This window comes from Myripristis murdjan, chromosome 23 (assembly GCF_902150065.1).
Source record: "Myripristis murdjan chromosome 23, fMyrMur1.1, whole genome shotgun sequence".
Lineage (NCBI taxonomy): Eukaryota > Metazoa > Chordata > Actinopteri > Holocentriformes > Holocentridae > Myripristis > Myripristis murdjan.
The window spans coordinates 1,279,422-1,293,228 of NC_044002.1; the positions used below are offsets into that span (position 1 = coordinate 1,279,422).

At 41.0% G+C, this 13,807-nt stretch overlaps 1 protein-coding gene across 1 annotated transcript; it reads left to right on the forward strand.

The window, feature by feature from the left end:
- Positions 1 to 3,992: 3,992 nt before the first annotated feature.
- rergla (RERG/RAS-like a) lies at positions 3,993 to 10,968 on the forward strand. The gene is made up of 5 exons (XM_030045936.1): positions 3,993 to 4,084; positions 4,174 to 4,230; positions 5,685 to 5,758; positions 6,533 to 6,681; positions 9,915 to 10,968. Exons 1-5 carry the CDS (start codon positions 4,033 to 4,035, stop codon positions 10,198 to 10,200), a joined length of 618 nt encoding a protein of 205 aa, XP_029901796.1. The 5' UTR covers positions 3,993 to 4,032; the 3' UTR covers positions 10,201 to 10,968.
- Positions 10,969 to 13,807: the final 2,839 nt, after the last annotated feature.

Consider the following 13,807-nt stretch of genomic DNA (forward strand, 5'->3'; position numbering starts at 1 on the left):
TGTCTTATTTGTTTCTTTTGTTGCTCGGTTCCTTATATTTGTTTGGCAGAAACCGTTTGCTGCGGGCCTCTTTCCTTCACTTGAACTAAAATGTCAGCCCATTCAGAGCAACTGAGGCCCTTCTCAATCTTAATATGCAGTGATAAACCAGAGGTGGAGTGGTAACAAAATAAAATACAGAAAAAAACAGAAAGAGGAGATGCTTTCAATAATCTGTGTGTCTAAGATAAAAAAAAAAAAAAAAAAAAAAAAATCACTCAACCACCCAGAGCCAGGTTCTGCTCGAGGTTTCTGGCCCTGTTTTTAGTCTTAACTTACTGTGTCCTTAGCACTGACCAGAGTAGCACTGCAATATCGTCACACAAATACGCCGTACTCAATATGATGACAACAAAGAGATTCATTCATTTAAAACTTTTTAAGGATCAGTGGGCAAAATTAAATATATGCATATTATTTGACTGTCTCCAATTCAGCCTCTTTTTCACCCCTATTGTGAGTCTCTGCTACATAATTACCTATGATTGTTCTTTGGGGGACCCAACCCACTTTTTGGATGAATAAACATAAAAGACTTGTAAGATGTGGACACTATTTCTCACTGTAGGATCCGCAGACACCCTGAATTACAACATAACGGATAGGAATTTCTGATACCCAACTTCTATGGGAATGCAACATTACTACCAGGCATCTGAATCTTCTGCTGAGATGTATCTTTTTATTGGAAATTTCTTGCTCCAGTAACCTTAACCAACTCACCTGTGGTTTGTTCTGATCCTATCCTGTATAGTCATAAGACTATATGTTTTCACTGTGGTCTCTTTGAACTCTGTCTCAGGATCAGTACGGGTAACTTCTTGAATGTGCATCATATTCAATTGCATATTCTACCCTGAGGCCACATGGGTCTCATCCAGAAGGCAACCAATGAGAAGACATTCAATCCAGCTGGGTTATACAACTCCCATGAACTAGTTCACCAATAATTCACCTCTAAGCACACAGTCCCAGTACCTGACCTTGTTGGGTTGATGGATTACCTCAGCAGGGCATCTGCAGGTCCTGAAAAAATCAGGAAAATCCTTAAAATAAATGTGAAATAAATCCTATTTTTCATCATGCCATTATGAAAGAGTTTCCTTGTGCTGCATATGCACAAGGAAAACTGGTTGATACAGATAGATAGAGGTAGATACAGAACAGGATTGGCACCAGTTTAATTGAGTTTATGCAGTAATGCATTATGTGATCAGACATTAATAATCACAAAAGCATTTTTTTCATCTTTATCTGACTAGATAGGCCTCCAGAGATGATATGTTCAGCAGTAATATGTTCAACGTTAACAGCTGGTCTGACACCGGAAGAAAAGCCAATATTGGTGGATGTGCTTTGTAAGCAGGTTCCATTCACTTTTGGATGTTGTATCTATTTCTTAAAATACATTCATGCCTCTTAGTAGCTCACAATAAGCAGAACTTTGTGGCTCTATTTTAACAATCTAAGTGCACTGAAGAACATGGTGCAGGTGCATTTAGGGTGTGTCCAAGTCCACTTTTGCTAGATTTCCCAGGTAAGATGGAATGCTTCTCTGGAGAGGAATTGGATCTGCTTGTGCATGAATTAAAAGTGCACAAGCAGATCATCTACAGCAACAGCAGGGTTCTATCAAAGCTCCCTGAGGTGAAGCAGGCATGGGAGGAAGTAGTGGTGTGTGTCCACGTCTTCTGGCATCACCAGAACGACCGTACCATGCCGAAGCACAATCATATCAAAACATGCAAAACAAAAAGCTTGCTGCACACTGAAGACAGCTACTGGAAATGAGAGGAGGACCACCTAAAACCACTGAGGATCTGGTCAGTCCTTTGACATCGTCTGACATCATCATCATCTTAATAATGAGCTGAAATAGAGAAAACTGCACCACTGACTTCAGAAAAGGTTTTTGCTGCTCAATCACTTTCAGCTGCCTCTAGACAGCAATGCACCAACAATGCGTCGGTCCACTCCTCATCCAACACAACCATGGGCACACAGATGGACACAAGTGACTTTGCTATTTTCACCATGTGGGTGCTGGATGGGAAAATGAAACTAGCAAAGACTTGTGTAACGCTTGGCACTGGATGGAAAATAGGAACCTTTATGTCTTGATTTAGACTGGTCACCTTTGACCTGGTAACTGACAAATATAAACTCCTGCATCTTGGGGAAAGAACTTTGTAGCTGAATCCTAGGCTATTTGAAGCATATGACTTTGCTCTATGCACAGATGATACACTGCATATGTGAGATGCCATATCCATGTGTGTTGAGGGAATAAAGCATTGTGCATTGCTGTAATCCAGTCGTTCTGACACTGCTGGGGCTCAGAGTTTGACATAGAGTTTCAAGCTTCCATTTAGCCTTGGTAACAGGAGAAAAAATATTTTGTTCATACTGTACTATGCTAAGTCTCTTCTCTCAAGCAGCTTAACCAGACTGCACCAAATCCTTTAGGAAATCCTCTCTAGAATCTAGCACAGGTGCAAAGTAACGTTGATCCAGGTAAATGTGGATCCTGGCAGCTCAACTGTTCTGGTGAGGTGCTGCTTACAGCTGATGAAAACATGTAGCAGACCTGCAAGTTATGTAATATCAGAATTTACAGCCTTTTAAAAGGGGAATACTAGAACCCACTGGTCGGAGCACTGAGACCTGCATCTATCTGGCTGAGCGATGCACATTTTTCATCCAGAAGCACTTAACTTAGTCTGTCCTATGCATGATATTCATTATTGCATAATGTAGTTTGTGTACTGGTGTTTATCTGATTAGGATCAGGATGTACCTTTGAATATTGTTTGACTTGTTTCTCTATGGGGATAATAAAGTCATACTCATAATCATCATAATCATCATCATCATCATAGAGGCAAGAGCAGATCTTCAGATGCTGGCATGGATATCAGCATTATCAAAACACTTTAAATGAGCTGCATAATATCCATCAATATCTAGATATGAAATATTGACACAAGATTGATTCTTAGATTGATCAGTTTTATACATATGCACAGTATATGGCACATATTTCATATTTTATATCAATCAATATGTGTAAGTGATCCAAACCCTTTCCCATTTAGCCCTCTCAGCATGAGCTGGATTGCCAGCTGCATGTGTTTCTTGTCACAACTGCTGTATTTGTATTTCGTTCACTATTTTGTTTTACTTCTTATTTTATTTTCTCCTGTTAATAATTTACAATCAGTGGCAACTTTATTAGGCGAACCTGCTCAATCTAATCCAATCTAATCCAACTGTTCTGCTGTAAAGTTTCCTCTCCTGCTCCTTATAATGCTCAGCTTGTCTTGTCACAGAAACAGAGGTGTTCACTCACTTCTGTATTTGGCATTGAGCTCATAGTTAGTGCTGCTGTTGGACTGGACTGCACTTTACTGAGAGTTGTTTCTACTATTCTGTCCCCCCTCATGTAGATAAATAGGGAGGACAAAAAACACCTCTTAATATAATGTAGTCCAGTACAAAACCTCTGCAAACTACAACCTCAATAATAAACATAGAATTAAATTTACACATTCTCCACAATGTCAACAAAACCTGAACATTATAAACTCTGTTAAAAGGTAGAATTTATGGCAGAGCTGTTGCACTGAACTACATTAGACTGGACAGGTGGACCTGATAAAGTGGCCATGAGTGTATATGTTATTAGTCACTGGCCTGTGCCAATGTGTCCATTTTAAATTTTATTGTATAATAATATGAAAATAATAATGTGTTGGACTGTTTTCTTATGTTTGGATGAGCAGATGAATGTACCCCACTCCCCTCCCCGAAGGGCCGCCTCCTAACTGACCGTCCAGGCTTCGGAGGGGTGCGGACGCACTTGACGCTCCTCACGCTTCATGTGCTGTTTGCGCGCCGGCTGTGCGCCAGCTCCCTGTGCACCTCCTCACATGATGCTGCTAGAGAGACGCGCTCACTTTGCAGCCGCACACTAGTCTCATTCCTACAGAGAACATGAATGAAATCAAGATCGCGGTGCTGGGAAGTGAAGGCGTCGGTAAATCAGGTAGGATGGATGCTGAGGTTGCAGAACTTTGCAGATCAGCAGCTTGTAACGCGGGCAGCCGTCTAATGCTGTGCACGTCCTGTCCGCAGCTCTGATCGTGCGCTTCCTGACCAAGAGGTTTATTGGCGAGTACGCTTCATCTTCAGGTGAGCAAAGTCTTCCTGGCTTTTTCTGTGGCTCAAAGCACCGAAAGAGGTGCATAATGACGCAGCGTGGAGCTTTGGGCTCGACTAAAATGTGACTTTTCCTGCACGTTCGCCCGACATCAAGGTGACTGGATACAAATAATGAACTGTAACAGTGTAGATCTTCCAGAATCTAACAGGAATGATACGCTCCCCAAGCCCTGTCAATCCCTGGAGCCTGTGGGCGGTATTATACTTCAAAATCCAAATTCACTTTATTTATTTTTGATGCCTTTTAATTGTTATTCATCTTTTCGGCATAATTTTGAAGTAATGTATTTATAAATATATTATCATAATAATTCTGATTATTTTTCTTGCAATATGGTTTCACCAATTATCTGGCAGTGTTTTCCTAATATTTTGTTGCCGTTTATTCCATAATTTTCTGATTTATTGATGGATTGACTGAATGATTGATTGATTGATTGATTGATTGATTGATTGATTGCAAATTTTCTGTCATTGCCTGGTCATTTTCTTGTCTTTTTTCTTCTTCTTTTTGTTTACTAATCTACTAGTAACTTTATACCCATGTGGTTGAAAGACACTAAGTCAGTTTGCTCCAGTCTCAAAGGGTTACATACTGTGTTCAGACACCCTAAACACCAGAAAGCAGTATATTTACAAGCAGGATACAAGAGCTGCCCTGGTAGTGCCAGTGTCATCTGGACAGGGGCGGACCAGGGGACACGTCCAAGGATAAAACATCATCACCTTTAAAACAGGGCATCTGGTCACCCTACCTTTAGCTGAAATTCAGGCTATGCAGCAAAATCCCAGGAGATTTTTTTTTTTTATCTGTTATTATTTTTTATCATTTACTCTGAATGTACAAATACTAAGGACACTTACTCTTTGTATGAGGGTGAAACTAAATAAACCTACACCTTACTGAATGCCCCTTATTAAATCTAAACAAATCACAAAGGTGGAAATGTAGATAGATGAAGATGTAGAAGAGGTAGAAGAGGTAAAGAGGCATGTGGATTGTGCAAAAGGGGCTGCACACTCAGTATCAGGGAGATCAGTTTTCTGAATATTCAGAAGACATTCAGTGCATTTTTGGTGATTATTAACCTCTTTATCCAAACTGTACCGCACTTATCCTACAATTGAGCTAACTGGCCGGAATAAGCATGTTGTGTTTTAATGATTATACTGGCTACAAAGACTACCTGCCTTGGTAGGAGAGTGACTCACAGTATAGTGACTGATAGTGGCTGAATAGGCCATTGTTTCCCTTGAGTATAATCTAGTTTCATCTGAGCTTGTTCACTCTCAGCATGGCACGGTTTGGCATCTGACCAGCACTGATCTGCCCTGTGCTGCTTTTTATTCCTTTGGCCTGCTGAGTTTCACAATGAACATTTTGCTCATTCTCTGCCTCTCTTCTTAATTCCTTTTGTGTGTAGAGTGCATATACAGAAAGCGTTTGTCTTTGGATGGGAGGCAGCTGAATCTTGAGCTCTATGATCCCTGCTCCCAGGTGAGTTCACAGAATGTGAGAAGGACACAATGCTGTTGTCACCATCATTACCTTTTTTGTGTTTTTAAAAGAGAACTGCACCCTGAAACACCTCCACACTCTTCAATAGTCTGCACAAATGCAAGTTCTTGACCTACGAAAGCTGTTTGCTTACATAGTACTCACATGTCCCATACGTTCAGTGTGAGGTCATACATATTTTTTGCACACAAGGGAATCAAAGGCAAAGTGATGCTGGGGAGCGGGGGGGGGTTAAGAATGACTACAGTGGAAAAATGTGCTTTAAATGAGTGTGCTTTAAATGAGTGTGTTTGTATATATATATATATATATAGATAGATAGATAGATAGATAGATAGTTAAGTTGTATCTAATATACTAATACTACATAGCAGTAATTACATTATCTATGCCTTCCCCATAGGTGCAACCTCATTGTTTAGCATGCTGCGTCAATACATACAGTGCATGAATATTGAACATGTTTTTTTAGGATGCTGTTTTTATACAGGCGTAATTCACTTTGTAGGTGTTGGTTTATGTATTAAAAGTGTAATTTTGGGAGCAGTTTTGCTGCACAACTGAAGTGAATAGAGAGATACAAACACAGTATTGTAGATCAGCAGCCCATTAGAACATGGAGCAGCTGGTGAGGATGTTTCACCACCATGTGGACTCATTTCACACCCAGAGAACTACACAACCCAACACTCTACCAAGGCTCAAATTTGTCTCAAGTGTATTTGTAAGCATACTGTTTTCTCTGTTTTTCAGACCTGTGAGGGCAAGTCTACTTTAAATGATCAGATCAATTGGGCCGATGGCTTCATTGTTGTCTATGACATCAGTGACCACTCGTCTTTCCTCACTGCCAAAGCCATTGTGCACTTGATCAGAGAGCTACACCTCGGAGCAGCCAAGCGGTATGGACTTGGATCGCTGTATTACAGAGATAGTACTGTCTGACAGCACATGTGTGAAGGTTGATAGAGTTGCTGATCAACACCAACATTTCATATTTCTCAGCACCTGATCAAGTAATTGCTTTCAGTGGTCTGGTTCTTTGTTCTGATTATTTAGCTTTCGTCTTTATTTGGACACTGTGACTACATTATTCATGTCAGTTACAGGCCACTGTGAGCTGCATGCTGTCTTTCCCTTTTCATAGTGTGTCCTTTTACTGCAGATTTATACATTTTACAAGTGAATAGAGGATTATCTGCAAGATGTCAAGCTTTTTGTATTGCAACAAAGATCTAATACCTGATGCTGAGCATGACCTTCAGTTCCATTATATCAATATTAATCTTTTGTTGGTAGTGTGTATCATTAAGAAACCCCCTCACAGTGAGTGACTGAATCAGCTATCTGGCTGTCTTTCATCTCTCTGTCTATACTTCTAAATTAAGCATGAATGATTTTCAAAACACCAGAGTATGTGTTACATCTGCTGTCAGATGTAACAACTGAAATGGAATCTCAGAATAAATAACTTTTGTGTTAGATAGTTGAGTTTTTGTTCCCACAGCCATGAATAGTGGCTTATCTCTTGAAGCTACAGCAAGCTATATACATCTAGTTTCAAAGGTTTTGAACTGTGTCACCTCAAAAGCCTAGAGGCTGAAAATTCACATTCTAACTAATCACATCAACAGGTGATTTCGCTGTTAGTTTCCTCCTTTCTGGTTAAAGGGATAGTTCACCCATTTTGAAAAATATGATATTATTTCACTACCCTCCTATCTTCCTTTCATCGTTTTACTGAGTGCTGGATACTGGCTGGATGCTCCAAATGCTAACTGTTAGTCAAAAAACATCAGTTAGGTATTGCAAGGGTTGGCAGGTGCCATACGTTGGAATCAGATTTAGGCTATACATAGGCTACAATATAAACACAATATGCACTCATTCAGGCTTATTTGTCTATGAGAAGAAAATAAACCTCTGGTAAGTCCATCATATGCCCGTCATTGAGTATGAGTGTCAGTGAGTGAACCTGTTTGTTCCTTCATGATTTCAGCTGTGTGTTAGGTTAGAATCTTTCCTGCTATAGATAGGAGCCCAACAGCCTGTGAAAATGATGTCTGTCATTGTGGGTGTTTTTTTTTTTCCAGTAATGAATGAATGACTGCAAACATGTTCTTGATTTTATTTATTTATTTATATATCTTTTTCATTTATTTTTGTGGCAAATTTGTCTTTTGTTTTGTGCGTTTTGAACTCCCCTTTGTTACCTACTAGAAATTAGCATGTAATTCAATGCAGCTCTTTATTTTCTGTTAAGTTTAAACAAATGACTAATGATAATTAGACCTGTGTTCTCTGTCCATACCATTGAAATATGCGCCGAAATAGAAACAATTAAAGCTGTTTTCATTGCTCTCAGTCATTGTAAATGTGAGACAGAGCGGCAGGGTGGTGCAGTGGTTAGCACTGGCGCCTCACAGCAAGAAGGTCCTGGGTGTGATTGCCTGCTGGCCAGCCAGGGTCCTTTCAGTGTGGAGTTTGCTTGCTCTCCCTGTGTCTGCGTGGGTTTCCACCAGGAGCTCCGGTTTCCTCCCACAGTCCAAAGACATGCAAGACAGGTGAACTGGAGATACTGAATTGCCCCGAGGTGTGAATGTGCTTGTTAGTCTGTCTGCCCTGTGACGGACTGGTGACCTGTCCAGGGAGTGTCCCTGCCTTCTGCCCAGTGAGAGCTGGGATAGACTCCAGCACCCCCTGTGACCCCTACAGATAAGCGGTGTGGAAAATGAATGAATGAGCTATATGTCTGTTAAAACAGTTTTCATTAGCACATCCTTCTGTTCAGCCTGATTACTGAATCATGCAGTAAATACCGGATAACGTCAGTTAATAGCCTGGGTTTTCATTTGCTTCAATCATTGAATACAACGAGCCTATATTTGGGAGAGGCATCTATAAGAGACCTGCTTTTTATCTTTTGGACAAAACTCTTGTTCAGCAAAGATGGGAAATGTAGAAACTACTAAACTGCATCGGTGTTAACCAAAAAAACAATTAATTGAGATCCAGCTTCTTTATTTGTCAATATGTGGAGATAAACAAGGCCAGTAAAAGGAGAGTGTTTCTCTTATTTCATGTCACATTGCCATACCGTGGCTTTTGCTGAAACAACACCTGTGTTAGCCTCCTGCCACTGAGGTGGACTTCGCCCAGCTAACACTCTGAAAGCTAACCACCTTAATCCACTTAAAGAATGATTACCATCACTTAACTGTATTTTTCCTGTTACCAACATCCAAAAGATCCGGTAACTTCTGCACTTCCTGTATGACTCTGCAGAGGAACGGCAGCCACCACAGAGACAAAAGCAGTTTGCTTGAGTTTGCAAGGAAACACTTTCTGGAACACCAAAAGATAGCTGGCAAGTAATGTGGCTAGGTTCTTCTTTTCCTTCGCTCCCCTTTATCGCACACATTTCATGTACCTTTTAGGCGTCTGCCAGCCACCGTTGTTACTGGGGAGCAGCACAGAGAATCGAGTCCCCATAAGAAAATTGTTCTTCAGTTGATAATTATATATATATATATTAAAAAAAAAAAAAAAAAAAAAAACAGCCAGGCTGCGGGAAAAAAAAAAAGAATTTCTTTGTGCAGCTTTAAGGGGTCAAAACAACTTGAGCGTCTGCGAGTCTGTTTTCCAGGGTCCCGCGGTGCATTTGGGGCCGAGGCCGGGGGGGTCCAGGGGCATAGGGAGTGCTGGCGGCCGCGACCGCCGCCCCGGAGCCGAGGATGACCCTGAAAAACTGACTCACGGACGCTCGGGTCGTTTTGACCCCTTAAGGCTGCATAAGGGTTAAGAGTGTTAGCCAGGCGGAAGTCCACCTGAATGGCAGGAGGCTAACAGTTAGCATTTGGAGCATCCAGCCAGTATCCAGCATGAGAGGAAGATAGCACCACTACTGTCCGACAGAACAGCTGGAGAGGGAGAAATAATATCAACTTTTTTCAAAAGGTGTGAACCGTCCCTTTAAAGATGTTATTCAGTGAAATCGGCTGTTGTGGTACTTGGTTTGGTTTAAATACAACCTGGAAATTCAAGGACCTACGTGGTACATGCTTGGTAGTCAGTGTGTTCTAGTCTATAAAATGAGTCACCTTGTCATTGTGTGCCCCTGCTGTCTGCCCTGCAGGGATGTAGAGTCAGTGGTATTCTTGGTTGGTAACAAGCAAGACCTCTGCCACATGAGGGAAGTTCGCCGTGAGGAAGGCCAGCATCTGGCTGCTGAGTTTCGGTGCCAGTTCTACGAGCTGTCAGCAGCCGAGCATTACCAGGAGGTGGCGCTAATGTTCTCCAAGATGGTGCAGAATGCCAGCTTAGGCAACAAGGCAAAGGAGCGTAGGCGGCGCCCCAGTGGTTCCAAGTCCATGGCCAAACTCATCAACAACGTCTTTGGCAAGAGGAGGAAATCAGTGTGAAGCCCAACAAGCCTGATGCCCTCCAGGTATCAGAGCTGCTGTCAGCCGAGGATGGACCAGTGGATCAGGCTCCTCCTGGCTTGGCTGCTTATGTTTTATTGCATTTGCTGTTGCTGTTGGTTAGCATTTACATTAAGTGACATTGTGAGGTATTATCACGTTGATACAGCTGTGCACAGTGCTTTCCTCGCTGGGTTTGCTTGCTGCTTACTGTCTGTTTCATGCTCCTATTCATCTCCTGATGGTATTTGTGAGAGAGAGATATGCTGAAACATTAAGCAGCTGCTTTCAAAACCTGGTGACATTTAAATGTAGACAAATAAATGTAGTTGAAGCCGCTCGACCATGTGTTGCCTCTGTCTGGTAAGGCTCCAGAAACATTTATCTTTTGCTTTGTACTGTTCTTTCACTTGAATTTATGTGTTTCATGTCTCACATGATACGCAGTTTCATTTCAGATTCAGGACAAATGTGAAGATCAAATATAATGTATAAAATGATACTTTATGACAAATAGAATTAGTTGTACATACAGCATCGCTTCTATTAGAGTATGAGGAAACTGAAACCTTTTGCAGTTGTCGTTTAAAGCCAGGCTAAATGAGGACTGAGAGAAAACTGTAACTCTTTGAAATCTGCAGACAGGCTTTTGGGTCATAATTAAATATGGATCAAGCCTATGCCATATGTAATATAATACAGTTAATGGAATTATGCAGCAACCTGCTACCAATATCACTTTTGCTCATGATTACATATGAGTGATATTATGTAGGGGAGAGTGGGGTAATTTGTGCCAAGGGGCAAGTAGTGCCACCCCTGTTATCTAGAAAACTATAGAAGAAGTTGGTCATGTGACCACATATTTTTGAAGAGGCATCCATTTCACTCATCCTGCAAAGAAGGGAGACACATGGCTTGAGAGGTAAGCACATTTCAGTTCAAAAAACATCTTTTTGCCCTCCAAAGTAAAATTTCCATGATCAAGGTTTTTTGATTGCTGTGTTTGAACAATTATAGAAAACTTTGAAAACAGTTCACACAGGTTTCAGTACTTTAGTAAGCTACACCATGAGTCTATACAGTTAGCATGATGTTAGCTCAAAACAGCTGGGGGATGCATTTTTTTCAAAATGGTGGGCTTGGGGTAATTTGTGCCAAAGGGCCTTGGGGTAAATTGTGCCAGTGGCACACCTTGTGATTATATACAATATATTACTTCATTGTATTTTATTGTTATTGTACATTATTTTCTTACCTTTGATCACTAAAACTATTCAGATTCAGATGAAGATGATTTGCAGGTGCTCAGTTTGGAATTTTTATTTTGTTCTGGGTATGTGTTCATGTGGCGCTAGGCCTTGTTATAGAAAAGTGGCCTGTGATCTTGTTAAAATAATAAATAAATGTTAAATAAATAATTTTGTATTGAATTTGTTTTGCTTTTATATAGCATTATCATTTGTGAGATTAAAATGATCTGTTTTACTTAAGTTATCAATGGCACAATTTACCCCAGTGTATTCTCTCTAATGGCACAATTTACCCCGCACCGGGGGCAAGTTGTGCCACAAAACCACTTTTTTTTTGAAAGCTATATTTCTCAAACAGTTTATATAAGATCCAAAGTGATTGTTCCCAGGGATGCACAACATCTTAAACTATATGTGCATATTTTAGTTGGAGGCATTACTGTAATCCCCTTGCTTTAAAGGCACTTTAAGTAAAAATTGGCACTATTTACCCCACTCTCCCCTATGCCACACTGAGCAAACAGCACATACATTTGCTGCGCACTGTACATCCCACATTACTGCATGTTGACTTCATAAGTGGGTTAACACCATCATGCCTTATTAGAATTTCTTGCCATTGTGCCAAAGAAAGGATTTGCTAACAAAATGATTTAATACTGCAATGGAACTGAAGTGGCCTCCTGGATGAGAAGTGAAACGTCTTCAAGAAGTCCAGTTGCCCTAGATTCAGCTCTCCTTGAATAACCATGGCCTGGATGGCTGAGAACCATCACAATGCTGCAAGTTATTTTATCCCAATTAGCATGACAATCATTCACTATAATTAAAAATCCCTTCATCTATACTATGTTTTGTTGTGTTGGTATTTGTTGGGGACATGTGCATTACATTTCCTATCAATAAACCTGAGTTAAATAAACTGAGAATCTCTTTTCTCTCCGTTTATGTAATGAGCAGGACCGTTTCTTGCTGTTGTGTGTTATGGTGAGAGGATTACCTAACTCAATCGATTTTAGAGATTACATAAATAGCAGAATGCCTTGAAATTTGTCCAGGATCCAGTAATAAATCTTCCTGACTCACTGAACAACAGCAAAGCTCACAAGTGAAACCTAATCCCATCAGCCCCCACGGGTGCTTACATAGTTCAGAGAGGGAGGAGCCATTGAGAGTGGAAGAACGAGTTCAGAGGAAGGTTGACTCAGCTTGAGCACTGGGAGTTTCTGTTTGACATGAGACACCAAGGGGGAAATGATCTCTTCATCAGTGATGAGAATGACACTTAGAAGTCAAAGACAGAGAGGAAGTGTCACATGACATTAACTGGAATTCATACCCTGAACATCCATGGCATGAGTTTACTTTGTGGCATGAAACCTAAAGTAAGGAAACTGCTCAGTGCTTTAAGTAAGATGATCACATGCACACTGCACTGTATTATCACAGACAGGGAATGCAATGAAGGTACACACATCTAAATTCAGTATACCTACCATTTTATTTATGAAATACAGTTTACCATCTTTTGGCCTGACATGAATCCATCCATTTTCTATACTTGCTTATCCCTAATCAGAGTCCTGAGAGTGCTGGAGCCTATCCCGGCAAACACTGGGCAGAAGTCAGGGAAACCCCCTGGACCTGGACAGGTCTCCATTCTGTCACAAGGCTAAAGGCCAAGACACCAAACCAACATCAAAGAACTAGTGGACACAGCTCTCAGGATGCTGCTGTGAACGCAACTCTCATGAGACCCAAGATGGCAGCACATTGCTGCTAGACTGCTGATCCAAACAAACATCTCTCTTTAGATATAAACCCTTTTTCCCTTCATTTGTCTTTTTCTTCATTAGTCATTCCCTTTCTTCCATTTATAAACTGGACTATAGTATCAAACAACCAGGAGCAGAAAGTCCAAAAAATAATCTTAAAAAAAACCCCAAAAACCCCAACTTGGACCATTTGGAAGAACACATAGACCAGTGTTTTAACGGACTGCATCATGAACAAAAACAAAACAAAACAGAGAGAAAAGTGGAAAGCCAATGCCTCTCCAAACTCCAAAAGAGTCCGTCGGGTGGATTCACTCTCCAGCCCAGATACAACACCACCCACATCTCCGAGGCCTCCATGCTGCACATGCTGCTTACTCATCTCCGTCCAAAATAAACTTACCAGACTTGATGCCAGGACGGCACTTGTTGAAGGTCTGTACAGGAAAGGCCAGGCGCTGAAATCAGTATTCAGGACCAAACAGACACACTGAAGAAAACAAATCACTACAACAGCCCATCAACACTGTTTCAGCCCAGCTCACCTCTGAAAGAAACACACAGCATGAGAGACATAAG